Consider the following 13,047-nt stretch of genomic DNA (forward strand, 5'->3'; position numbering starts at 1 on the left):
TCTCTAGCTGTAGTCAGAAGTTTGACCAGAGCCCTTCTATCAACTGAACTAAAAAGCTTAGCATAGCAATGCATAATGCTTCGCTCCCATACATACAATGGGCGTTACACTGGCGATGAGACAAGAGGCCGTTTTTTAACGGATGTCTATGGAGGAGACACTTCAGTTTGTTGAATAAACTGCTTTTGTGAGAATACATTTAATCACTGAATTAATGGTCCGCCTGTCCGTTAATCTGCAACAGGTTTTACACCAAATAATCCTTTTGGAATCAACTTTGAGTTTACGACAAAACGTTGATGTTCTCTGCAGGAAACTTACCATAAGAAATCTCCATGAAAAGATTCTAGTGAAAACTATATAGGATATAGAGAGGTGTTATGTCATGCTTGGTGATTATTTTATATAATATTTGTCAGTGGAATGGTATGGCCATCAAAAACCTTGGACAGACAATATTATTACAAAAAACACTATTCAGTAAGTGCCAGAAATCACACTCTGATACCCACAATCTACAGTGGCTATACATTGGAGCTAAGATTAAAGAGAAAACCTATCAGAAGGTCTGATGACCCATTCTGACCGAAACCTCTGGACATTATATCTATAGCTACTGACATGTGATTTAAAGGAAGAATCATATTCACCCATGTATGTCCTTGAGAACACGCTATAGACTGTAAGGGAATAAAACACTCCACAGTCCTTACCAAGAAAAATCATAAATTCAGTGCAGATGCACTTAAAATATGGTGGAATATGTAAGGATGACTCACATATTCAATGGTCAATGAATGCGGAGACCAACCATCATCTAAATTTTAACCAGAAAGAAGACACCCACAGCTAGTCAAACACATGTTACAAATTCATCGGATTCACATAAATGTATTATTAGGTCTTTGTTTAAATTGTATATCTTTATCCCCTCCCATGTTTAGCAGTCACAATAGAAAAGTCCAGACTGTTGCTCTACTGCAATTACACCACATGTTGCTGATGGACAGCATGAATCTATATGCATATATGACTACAGACAGAAAATGTTTTCTCTTACACAAATATTCACATAAGGGAGAATTACAAGCAATAGTGTGTCTGATAGAGGTATCGAGAAATAAACCACTGAAATAAATGAAAAAAGAAAGAAAATTCTCTCGTTTACTTTCACTCATGCCATCACAGATGTGTATGACTTTCTTTCTTCTGCTGAACACAAATGAAGATTTTTTAAGTGAAATGGTGCAAGTGAATGGTGACCAAAATTTAGAAGCTTCAAAATGCACATAAAGGCAGCATAAAAGTAATCCATAAATTAAATCCATGTCTTCAGAAGTAGTATGATAGGTGTTCCTTCTGAAGACAGGGATTAAATCACTGGAATCGTATGGATTACTTTTGTGCTGCCTTTATGTACTTTTGGAGCTTCAAATCACTTGAATTGCATGGACCAACAGTGCTGAAACATTCTTCTAACAATCTTAGTTTGTGTTCAGCAGAAGATAGAAAGTCATACACAACTGGGATGGCATGAAGGTGAGTAAATAATTAAGAGTTTTCATTTTTGGTGAAATTTCCCTTTAAGCTTAATGTCTTCATTTGCTCATTATACAAACATGAGGAATGACCACTGAAAGGCATAAGGGAAATAATGCAATTGAAAAACAGAAACAATCTGAAATATAATGTCTACAAAATGTCAAGCTGAAGTCTTGATCAATGAAACAACACAGCGGTGGGCAACAATATTGCAGAATGCTTTTCAGACTAACCTGTTAAGGTTGCCTGTAGGTTTGCGCTAGTTTTCCAGTAAGTATGGTAATTCTTTAAAGGTGCACTCAGTAATTTCTTGGTTTATGTCATCTTAGATTACACTGACACCTAGGGGCGTGGATGCAGTTTAATTCAAAAATAATATTTTTCAGTTACCGATGACATTGTTGAAATTCACTAATATTGACAGTCAACCATGTTTACTTTAATCAAGTGCAAATGTCCAATAACAGGGAAATTGCTGAGATTGAGTAAGTAGTATTCGGCTGGTTCATGTGATCCTAACATGGTGGCCCCCATGAGGGGACCCTCTTCATGTACATTTAAACAGCTTTCATTAGAATTAATTTCATTATGAGTGCACCTTTAATGAGACCTTCAGAAATTTGTGGCCGATTCAGTTATATGCAAACTGTGTGCTTGTCCGATACACTCATTTAAAAACATCTTGATGTTTAGTCAAGCCACAATTAAGACACTGAGGGCCATTCAAAACCAGAGGCTAACCAAGAATAAAGGCGAGTGCGTCCGCCAATTTAAAACATTATCCTATATGTGCAAATCAAACCCTTATTGGAGGTGTCCCTTCAAATCCACATCACAATCTATTGCACCATAACCTGTGATAAACACACTGCATAATAATAAATGTCCTCTTTGAATTATGTACAGTTTATTAAGTTTGACTTCCTCTAAGCAAACTGCAATACAAATCTTCTAACAGATCTAACAAATGCCACAATTCTCCTTTCCATATGCTAATTTGAAGTGTTTGTCCTAACATCCACAGCAGTTTGAGAGGTTATTTTCTGAGCTATAACTTCCAGTTAAGAGTAGATAGTTTGTTTAATGTAAATATATTTGTGGCATTTTTTTCATCCAGTCCTTGCCACTCCAGTGTTCAGACCATTAAAATGAGGTACAACTTCTTTCATCCCTATTAAAGGCGAAAGACTGGGACGTCCCAAAGAAGACTGCAGGGGTGCCAGAATAAAGGTTTCCCATTAATACAGTCTGCTCTTACATCCAGCTTCTGTGAAGGTCTTGCATCTTTTGTGGTCTGGCAGACTGCACTGCTCTAAAAGCCATGTGATGCACATTCACTGCAAAGAGAAGGGGAGAATTGAGGATATGCGGTATGATTGTACACATGAGCGGCACTACAAAATGGCTTAATCTGTTACTCCTTTAAAGCATCACTTATGCATGAACACTTGTACGTTTAAGCTGTTGTGAATCATATTAAGCTAAATACTAAGTTGCATGGTTGGAATCATAAGCAAAATGAAATGTACAACAGCTTACAGAATAATGTTATTTACCGGATCATGACACCACACAATGGCAATTCATACAGTCTTGGCTGTTGTCATCTGGCGGGTTCAGTTTCCTCAACTTGTGCTGCCTGATTTCACGGACAAGTGTGTAAAAAGCATCTTCCACTCCCTAATCAGAAACATATACAGCGATCATTAGGACTTCTCTTCTAATACCAAGCTGCTTTCATATAGCTTCTCCTCAGATATACATGTATGTATTTATTTTTGAATTTTTTAAACTTCACACTTAATGATAGACAGTTTTTTTAATATAATTTTTTGTATCCCTTTTCTACCCAATTTGGAATGCCCAAATCCCACAACTTACTAGGTCCTTGTGGTGGTGCAGTTACCTCTGCTTCGGAGACCGTCAACCTGCGCATCTTATCGCGTGGTTCGTTGTGCATGACACCGCGGAGACTCACAGCATGTGGAGGCTCATGCTACTCTCCGCGATCCACGCACAACTTACCACATGCCCCATTGAGAGCGAGATCCACTAATCGTGACCACGAGGAGGTTACCCCATGTGACTCTACCCTCCCTAGCGAATGGGCCAAATTGGTTGCTTAGGAGACCTGGCTGGAGTCACTCAGCATGCCCTGGATTCGAACTTGCGACTTCAGGGGTGGTAGTCAGCGTCAATACTAGCAGAGCTACCCAGGCCCCCAATAACAGACTGTTTTAATAGTTTTAAAAGAACAATTGTTAGACAATATAATACATTGTTGTTATGAAATGGCAGAAAGTGTTTCAAACCTGTCTCGTTTTGGCTGAGGTTTCAATGTAGGGTATACCATAGCTACGGGCCAGTTCCTGGGCTTGCCTTGTGTCCACTGTGCGTGCTGGCAGGTCACATTTATTGCCCACAAGTACCATAGGCACATCATCTGAGTCTTTGACCCTTTTAATCTGTTCCCTTTTGAAAGCATTGCAAAAAAATTTACAATCATAAAAGATGCACATATTGATATTTTCATTATGGTAAAAAAGAAAACAAAGAGAAGTATTTTTATGTACCTTGTTCCAAGTAGTGCCACGTTTGATTTTTAATGGGGATGAAAACGAGGCTGTGAGGGATAGACTTACAGACGCCATTTACAACTGGTGTTAAGATGTGTTTTGGGTGATCCGATCACAGGTGGTCAGCGTTAAATATAGGTGAAAAAGGTGGTGTAAGAGGTGTGAATCTTCTCTGGGCTCACGATTCGATTGTGATTCAATGGGAAACGATTCGATTAAAAAATTATTCTTGATGCATCACAATGTATATTTTTCTCCTATTTTTTTTTTATCAATACACACACTCAGTATCAAATAGTTTTAAAATATTAAATTAGAATCAATCGATCCCTAGCCTATAACAATAACCATTTGTTTAAGCACACTGTGTGGCCGCGGTTTAAACTGAACTCAGAATTTAATCGTTTGAGGAAGAATCGTGTTGCATCGAAGAATAGATTTTTTCTCCCACTCCGAGTAAATAGGGTTTAAAACGTTTTGTGAATGGATCACAAAAACCACAAACGGAGGTAGTCAAAAATGGATGTGACCACATCGCATTTGAGATTTAAATGCTAATCCATCCTGAATGCTTCCTGGACAGCAGCAAAACACCACCTCTTACTTGTCAGTCAACCGCTGCACAAAAACAATAGTTTAAACTTTGCCATTTCGGGGTGTCTTTAAAAGTAAACATGAAAAAGCAAATATATATCAGCACGAGAACTTACCAGATCTTCTTCAGTGTGTCTGGTATCAACATGCAGTGACAAAGATGAGACGCACACACATGCAGTATGAAGCCCAGCAATACTCCACTAAAATAATGAATAATTCTGCTGGAATGTTGCGTTAGTGCTTGGATTAAATTCAACTGCATCTGGGAGAAACATTGCTCCATTTTCTTTCTTTGTATTTTTTGACTTTTTTGTGGTTTATTATCATGCAGTAATGCAATGACATAGGCATTGATGTATGTAGTCATGAAATTAGAGACCCTCCCCTTGAAATCCAAACATAAGTGGTCACAAAATATGCATTTACGTGACCAGGTGTAAACAGGTACATGTCTCAGCTGACCACATGTGATCGGATCACAAGAGATGCATCTTAATACCACATGTAAACAGAGTCACTCTCTTTTAATAGGTCGACCTGTGTTTAAAGTTTTATTTTTTCACAGAAAAAACATTTTAAAAAGCATCTTTAAAAAAATACAAATACAAATCAGTAGACAACAAACACCAGAAAGCACAAGTTGTGAAAATTAGATGTGATCTAGGACCTTTATATGACTTTATACTGTACAGTGCATCCCATTGAAGAAACAGTAAATCTATTCTTCACAGCCTCATTTTCATTACTGTCAAAAATCAAACAAGGCATTACCAAGTTCTGTACTTTAGTTCTTATAATCTAACCTGTACTGATGAATGTCCTCAAAAGACTTGGTATTGTTGATGGCAAAGACACAGAGAAAGCCCTCTCCGGTCCTCATGTACTGGTCTCTCATTGCACTGTACTCTTCCTGACCTGCAGTATCAAGGATATCCAACAGACATGTCTCCCCATCAATCACCACCTGTTTCCTGTATGAGTCCTGTGAGGATGAACCGTGTTTATAAGTCATATCAAATGTAAGATATTGTGCACCATGTCCCTGGACGATGGATCTTAAAATATAGAGCGAAATATATCATGTTATTAATTGAAGTAAATTAAGACCAATTCAATCACAGTACCCTCATTTTTCCCTTATTTATTTTCTCCTGCTAGCCCATCAATACTCAAACATATCACCTGCTCATAGCAAACATTTTGGAATTACAGGGAAGCACAAGTTGCACTGGGGTTTATTTACCCCAAATTATTTACAAAATGTTGATATTCTGAGTATTCTTGAGTTTTTTCAATAAAAATTGGCTCGAGGCATGTTTACTTTTCCCACATTTGCCACCTAAACACAAAAAACATGTGACTAGCTTTGATCAGTTTAGGCCATGTGACAAAAAACGTGATACTTGTTGTTTGTGGTCAAATTTGACCACCCATAGGAAAAGAATGGGCAAGACTATACAACAGAGCGATTTTATAAATCACATATATACAGCCACAATGCAGAACACACACTGACAGAAATGAAGGGGTGAGACCATAACAAATCCACAATGCAGAACACATGTGCTCACACAAATACACACAGGAATAAATGGGTATATAAAACCGATCAGTTTTTGGGGAATTTGTCAAATAAAATAAAAAAAAATTCACCCACAATGCAGAACACACACAGACAGAAATTAAGGCATGAGACCATAACACATCCACAATGCAGAATAGATGCGCTCACACACACACACACACACACACACACACATGTTGGTCTACCTATCATTATGAGGACTCTCCATAGACATAATGACTTTTATACTGTACAAACTATAGATTCTATCCTCTAAACCTAACACAACCCCTAAACCTAACCCTCACAGAAAACCTTCTGCATTTTTACTTTTTCAATAAAACATTGTTTAGTATGATTTTTAAGCGATTTGAATTATGGGGACACTAGAAATGTCCTCATAAATCACATTTATAGCATAATACCCTTGTAATTACTCATTTGTAACTTACAAAATCGTCCTCGTAAATCACAAAAACACGCACACACACACACACACACACACACACACACACACACACACACACACACACACACACAGACACAGACAGAGGAATGAATGGGTGAGACTATAAAACAGAGCAATTGTTTTTTTATTGTCAAATAAAATCTATAATTCAGCTCAATGCAGAACACACACACACTCCTTTTGTTACAACCAGGAATGAATATAATGACATGATTTTCAAGTCATGCAATGTTTCTTTTTTACAATACCCAATACATGACACATTCTCATATTTTCTGCGTTTCAACATATATAAATTTATGTTTTTCCTGTAGTGAATATAACATACATTTGCTTAATTGCATATGCAAATGAATGGTGTAATTGAGAATTTGAAGGTAGAAAATATCTAAATAATAAAAAATCCCTCCAAAATGCACAACTTTAGTGTTCTTACTTGATTGAAGTTAGTGTTATTACATTTCTTTCATACAAAAAAACAAGTTACACATTTATTGTTTTCTGTCTAATTTGACTGTGAACAGTACAAGTGTGAGTCTAAAACAAATAGTGGACAAGGGTTAAACTATTCACTATGAGATGGAGGTGCGATGAGTAAATGTCTTACCTCGATGGTTGGGTCGTATTCATCAACAAAGTGGTTCTGGATGAGCTGGATGGTCAGAGCACTTTTGCCCACGCCACCTGCACCTACCACCACTAACTTATATTCCGTCATTCTCACCACTGCAGTGTCAGAAGCTGCAGGAAAGCACAGGGTTAAATTATTCAATGTGAGATGGAGGTGTGATAAACAACTACGATATTGTTTGCAAATGAGATTAGAATGAATTATGGGTTTTAATCTTTGTGCACTGTTATAATGCATTATGCCAAGCCACCATGTTCAGCTGTGCTGTCTCACTGGACACTGCATCAAGTATTCAATTTGAAGCTACTCCACCTGCCATGTAGCCTTACCTGTGAAAATCATATATGTTTTCCCTGCTGAAGTTTTAAGTGTAATATGTGGCAGTCTAGATTTGTCTTGAAGGTTCATGAAGATTTAACTTTTACTGTTTTAAGCATTGCTTTTAATCTTCAGATCATCACAAGCATGACAGGCTACAGCTTCTAATAACTGAGCAGAGTCAAAAGAGTTTCCACATTGTACCTGGTAGGGTGTCACCCATTACAAGATTGCTTTAGCAATCACTTGTGTTTGACAAAGGGAATGGGAGTTATTAAAAATCATAATAATAAAGAATACAGTTTCTTTCCTCTCTATAAATATATAATAGACAGCAAATTCAGTCTCATTTGTCCTATTATTCCTGTCACAATGACATTGCATGACATCACCTTTATTGATTTCTCAGATCGAGAGCTATGTAAACAAAGTGGTCATTTAATTGTGCTGTACTCTGCTGGTCTTACAGGACAATAGCAAGCAATTAGAAGTTAAAACACAACCCCACAGGGTACAAAAACTGGTAACATTAAAGTACACCGTTCTATAAATGATAATAATTCCTCAAATCCATGCAGCAGCAAACCACTGTGGCTATGTGATAGTTTTCACTGCTCGCTATAATGCAACAAACTAGATTAGATGAATTCATTTGGGCGCGCGCAGTGATTTGACGCATTTGTTACGTTTTCCATGTTTCACTAGTAGAAGCAGTTCTCTACAGCAATAACAAAATGTTCCACGACACGCATCCGCATCATGTGGACAGCGGCTGGACTACTTACAAAACACACAGCGTTGTTCACTGGTCTCGACGACAAGTCAGTAATGTGTGGACATCCTCCCCGCTTCTCCTCTCACAGCTCTGCTATAAACTGTTCTGCGTAATAAGACTGTTGATTTTCCTTCTTCCCGCGCGCCACAGATTCACTGAAGCAGATGCATTCAACGCAAACATCGAACAACGAGCTGCCGGTGTGCGTCGACTGATACGCAAACAGTGTGTGTGTGTGTGTGTGTGTGTGTGTGTGTGTGTGTGTGTGTGTGTGTGTGTGTGTGTGTGTGTGTGTGTGTGTGTGTGTGTTTGGAGGGGGGAAGAAAAAGAAGAGGCCGCTTAGAGCCACAGCACACGCCCGAACACTGTGTGGCTCAATACACAACACCGCCACACACTAAATATTCACTTTCATTAGTGGGCTGTATAAATCTACAAAATACGAAAACAAAACATGCGTTTTCTTTCTTTTCTTTCTTTCTTTCTTGACAATTTTGTAAGTCTGTGGGACACACATGTATAGGCTATTATTTTTGTTTGTTTGTTTCATTCATTCTTCCTATGATTTGTAGTACTAATGCTTTATAAACTTGTTTTAAGACTAGTTTTGTGAGGCTGTGGGACACATTTACATTTATGCATTTGGCAGACATTTTTATCCAAAGTGACTTACAGTGCACTTATTACAGGGACAATCCCACCACAGCAACCTGGAGTTAAGTGCCTTGCTCAAGGACACAATGGTGGTGGCTGTGGGGATTGAACCAGCAACCTTCTGATTACAAGTTAAGCACTTAGCCCACTACGCACCACCACTCTAGGCTCTATGTATTTGGACACATGTATAGGCTTTTATTTTGCTTTGTTTGTTTGTTTTTTGTTTTTGTTTGTTTCATTAATTCCTTATTTCTTTCTTATATTTATTCAGCATTAATTAATTACACCTTTTAGTACTAATGCTTTATAAACTTGTTTTAAGACGAGTTTTGTGAGGCTGTGGGACATAGGCTATTATTTTGGTTTGTTTGTTTGTTTTTGTTTGTTTCATTAATTCCTTCATGCATTCTTTCTTTGTTTCTTATATTTATTCAGCATTAATTAACTACACTGTTTAGTACTAATGCTGTATAAACTTGTTTTAAGACTAGTTTTGTGAGGCTGTGGGACATAGGCTATTATTTTAGTTCGTTTGTTTCTTTGTTTTTGTTTCATTCATTCATTCTTATATTTATTCAGCATTAATGAGCTATAATGTTAAACTCGTTTAATTTTATAAACTTTAACTTCATATGAAACATATGACGCTTCATAAACTTGTTTTAAGACTAGTTTTGGGACATTGCAAGAAGGATAATAGTTATAATGTTGATATTAAGGAAATGTGAGAACGTTAGTTCTAGTAATATAGGCAAAATAGAACATTTTGTCATACAACAAGTCTCATTTTACAATTTCTCTGGCCTAACACAAATCCTGTTTTGTTCTTTTACTCTTTCTCTGAAGAAGAAACAGGTTTAGATCTGACCATTATAGATCTGCATGATATGAAGGAAAAAATGCTTGTGGGATTATGCATTGATTTGATTGATTGATTTACCTGTAATGTGTCAAAATCAACTTAAATTCTCTTCAAGTAGATCTACGTCAAGAAAACGGTGATATCCAATGGACACAAAGTGACATTCTATAAAATGTATTATTCATGATTAAACAAATGGACATCTAAACAAAGGATGGGGCTAAATTAAAAAGCTACATGTGCAAAGTGACTCGCAAGTTAGATAAAATTAGGGGGAGAATGGAGCATTGACACCACTTTTAACTTTTCCCCACTTTCTGCTTTCCAACTCTCTCAAATGTTTTCCTGTATTGCCATCTCAAATCAATTGTCTGTGCAGTTCTTACTAAAGATGCCGTAAAAGCAGAATTCCTTGAGCCTATTATTATATATGATTAAATCTATTATTTTTTTAAGTTGTATGCGGTAATCACAAACTACTGTGAACAGCACTGAGAAAAGGAACAGGTGACACGTGACAAAGCCGTTTAATAATTACATGCATAATGAAACTGAGAAACTTTTATTCATTCAAGTTAAAATAAAAACATGGTATAAATTTAAAGTACTTTTAGTAAGTTAAAAATGAATGTGTTATATAAAGTCTCATTCTCTATTTTTCGGCTATTGCTGGGGATTTTTTTCTCATATTATAATCCCAATTCATTACATGCTATGTTTTAGTCACTAAGCGTAATATCAACTGTAAATTCACTCAAATGCCACGCTCAATTCTAATACGTGCTCTGAAGTAATTCTCTGAATTGTCCAGTAGGTGGCAGTCTTTCATCTTCGTAATCACATGCGGTGTGCAATTTCAGCCCCTGTTTAACCTCAAATACTGTATACTTCCACTTTAGTTAGGACGACCGCAAAGATCATCAAAGCAGAGTTACGAGAGAGAGAAAAGAAATATAATATTGCTGTCTTTCCCCTTGTCATTAATCCTTAATCTTCTCGTCTTCGGCCAGAGTGTCACATGGCCTTTTATGTGAGTCTTTCATTGGCTGGTTTGCTTGAAAAAGCATCCGTCGCCAAGGCAACCAAGAGCCGCAGTCTCACTTCACTTGTCTAGTGAGGCCTTGACAAAGTCACACAGATCATTTCTCAGCCTCTGCTTTTCCCATCTCTCCTCTGCTGTGCATCTCAAGAGTCTACAGGAGGTAAGGCAATAGATAAGATCAGTGTGCTGGTTTTAACATAGATGCATGTTTTCTTGTAACAACTGATGAGGGGTGCTGCTGAAAGATAATATGTGACATTTTATAATAATCAAACATGTTGTAGGCCTATGCCAGGTAAGTTACATTTTCCTTTCTTTGCTTATGGTTGATGAGCAACCAAAAGATGAAGTATGTAAATGAAATAGTTTACTTAAATAAGGCTACAATTCTCTATATCTCTTAAGCTGTTTAAGGGTTGGCTTGTTAAATGTGATCTGAGCAATTAATCTTCTCATTTGTTTTATCCTGGTATTCATCGCTTTCAGACTTTATTCGTGCCATTTCTAACAAGTGCAAGATGTTCCATTGCAGATAACGGTGGCGGATGTCAGTCTGGCCCTCTCTGTCATGTAAATTAAGAGCAAAGAGGCAGTCATCAAGGTGGCCATGGTGATAATGAAAGCAAAATTTTGAATGTCATTTTTAAGTAACCTCTAGAGACGTGACAAGTTGTTATAATGTGTATAAAAATAGTATTTGATTTTGAAGCATATAAAGACATTTGTGTATAAAAGATTTCTGTGAAAAATGTTATATGAACAAATATTGTCCCAAGAGGTCATGCAGATTTTGAAATTATTATCTATATTCATATATATATATATATATATATATATATATATATATATAATAGCTCCATGCTCCATTTTGGGTCATCAGATTATTTTAAGAGTCACTGATCATTTATCAAGGTTGTATTATTGGCCAAAGACATGTAGTTCAAACATTTTTAATTGATTGCTATTTGGCACTCCAAACTCTAACATGTATGTTGTGTGCAAGTTTATTTAAAGGGATAGTTCACTCAAAATAGAAAATTCTCTTATCATTTACTCACTTTCATGCCATTCCAGATGTGTGACTTTTTTTCTTCTGCTGAACACAAATTATGATTTTTAGAAGAATATTTCAGCCCTGTGGTCGCATACAAATGCAAGTGCAAAATGACCAACATTTTGAAGTTCCAAAAGCATATAAAGGCAACATAAAAGTAACCCATATGACTCCAGTGGATTAATATAGCTTTATAGTTTTTCCAGTGGTTTTCCACCAAATATTGATTTCTGAACTCTTCCTAAGTTAAAACATTATTAATGTGTTGTTTAAAAATTAATATTAACTTGTTTTCTTTGCATTATTCAAGGTCTGAAAACACTGCATCTTTTTCATTATTTTGACCAGTTGTCATTTTCTGCAAATAAATACTCTAAAGGACTACATTTTATTTGGAATTTGGGAGAAATGTTGTCAGTACTTTATTGAATAAAACAAAAATGTTTATTTTACTCAAACACATGCCTATAAATAGAGAATCCAGAGAAACTGATCATTTGCAGTGATCTCTTAATTTGTTCCAGAGCTGCATGTCTTCTGAAGCCATGCAATCACTTTGGGTGAGAAACAGATCAATATTTAAGTCCTTTTTCACCATCAATCTCCACTTTCACTTTCCCTTTTTGTTTAGTAATTCCCATTCTTTGTGCATATCGCCACCTACTAGGCAGGGAGGAGAATTTATGTTAAAAAGGACTTAAATATTGATATGTTTCTCACCCAGACCTATCAGATAACTTCTGAAGACATGGATTAAACACTGGAGTTGTATGGATTCATTTTATGCTGCCTTTATGTGCTTTTTGGACATTCAAAGATCTAGCCACCATTCACTTGCATTGTATGGACCAACAGACACATCTGGGATGACATACACATACACATCTGGGATGGCATGAGTTTGAGTAAATAATGAGAGCATTTTCATTTTTGGGTGAAATAACCCTTTAATAGTATCAA

The 13,047-nt window shown here is 36.6% G+C and overlaps 1 protein-coding gene across 1 annotated transcript; it reads right to left on the reverse strand.

The window, feature by feature from the left end:
- Positions 1-858: 858 nt before the first annotated feature.
- On the reverse strand, positions 859-8,801 carry LOC127662442 (GTPase HRas-like). Its single transcript, XM_052153615.1, has 6 exons — positions 8,483-8,801; positions 7,356-7,489; positions 5,519-5,697; positions 3,855-4,014; positions 3,099-3,222; positions 859-2,879 (listed from the first exon to the last, which is right to left on the reverse strand). Exons 2-5 carry the CDS (start codon positions 7,464-7,466, stop codon positions 3,103-3,105), a joined length of 570 nt encoding a protein of 189 aa, XP_052009575.1. The 5' UTR covers positions 7,467-7,489; positions 8,483-8,801; the 3' UTR covers positions 859-2,879; positions 3,099-3,102.
- Positions 8,802-13,047: the final 4,246 nt, after the last annotated feature.

Source organism: Xyrauchen texanus, chromosome 2 (assembly GCF_025860055.1).
Source record: "Xyrauchen texanus isolate HMW12.3.18 chromosome 2, RBS_HiC_50CHRs, whole genome shotgun sequence".
NCBI lineage: Eukaryota > Metazoa > Chordata > Actinopteri > Cypriniformes > Catostomidae > Xyrauchen > Xyrauchen texanus.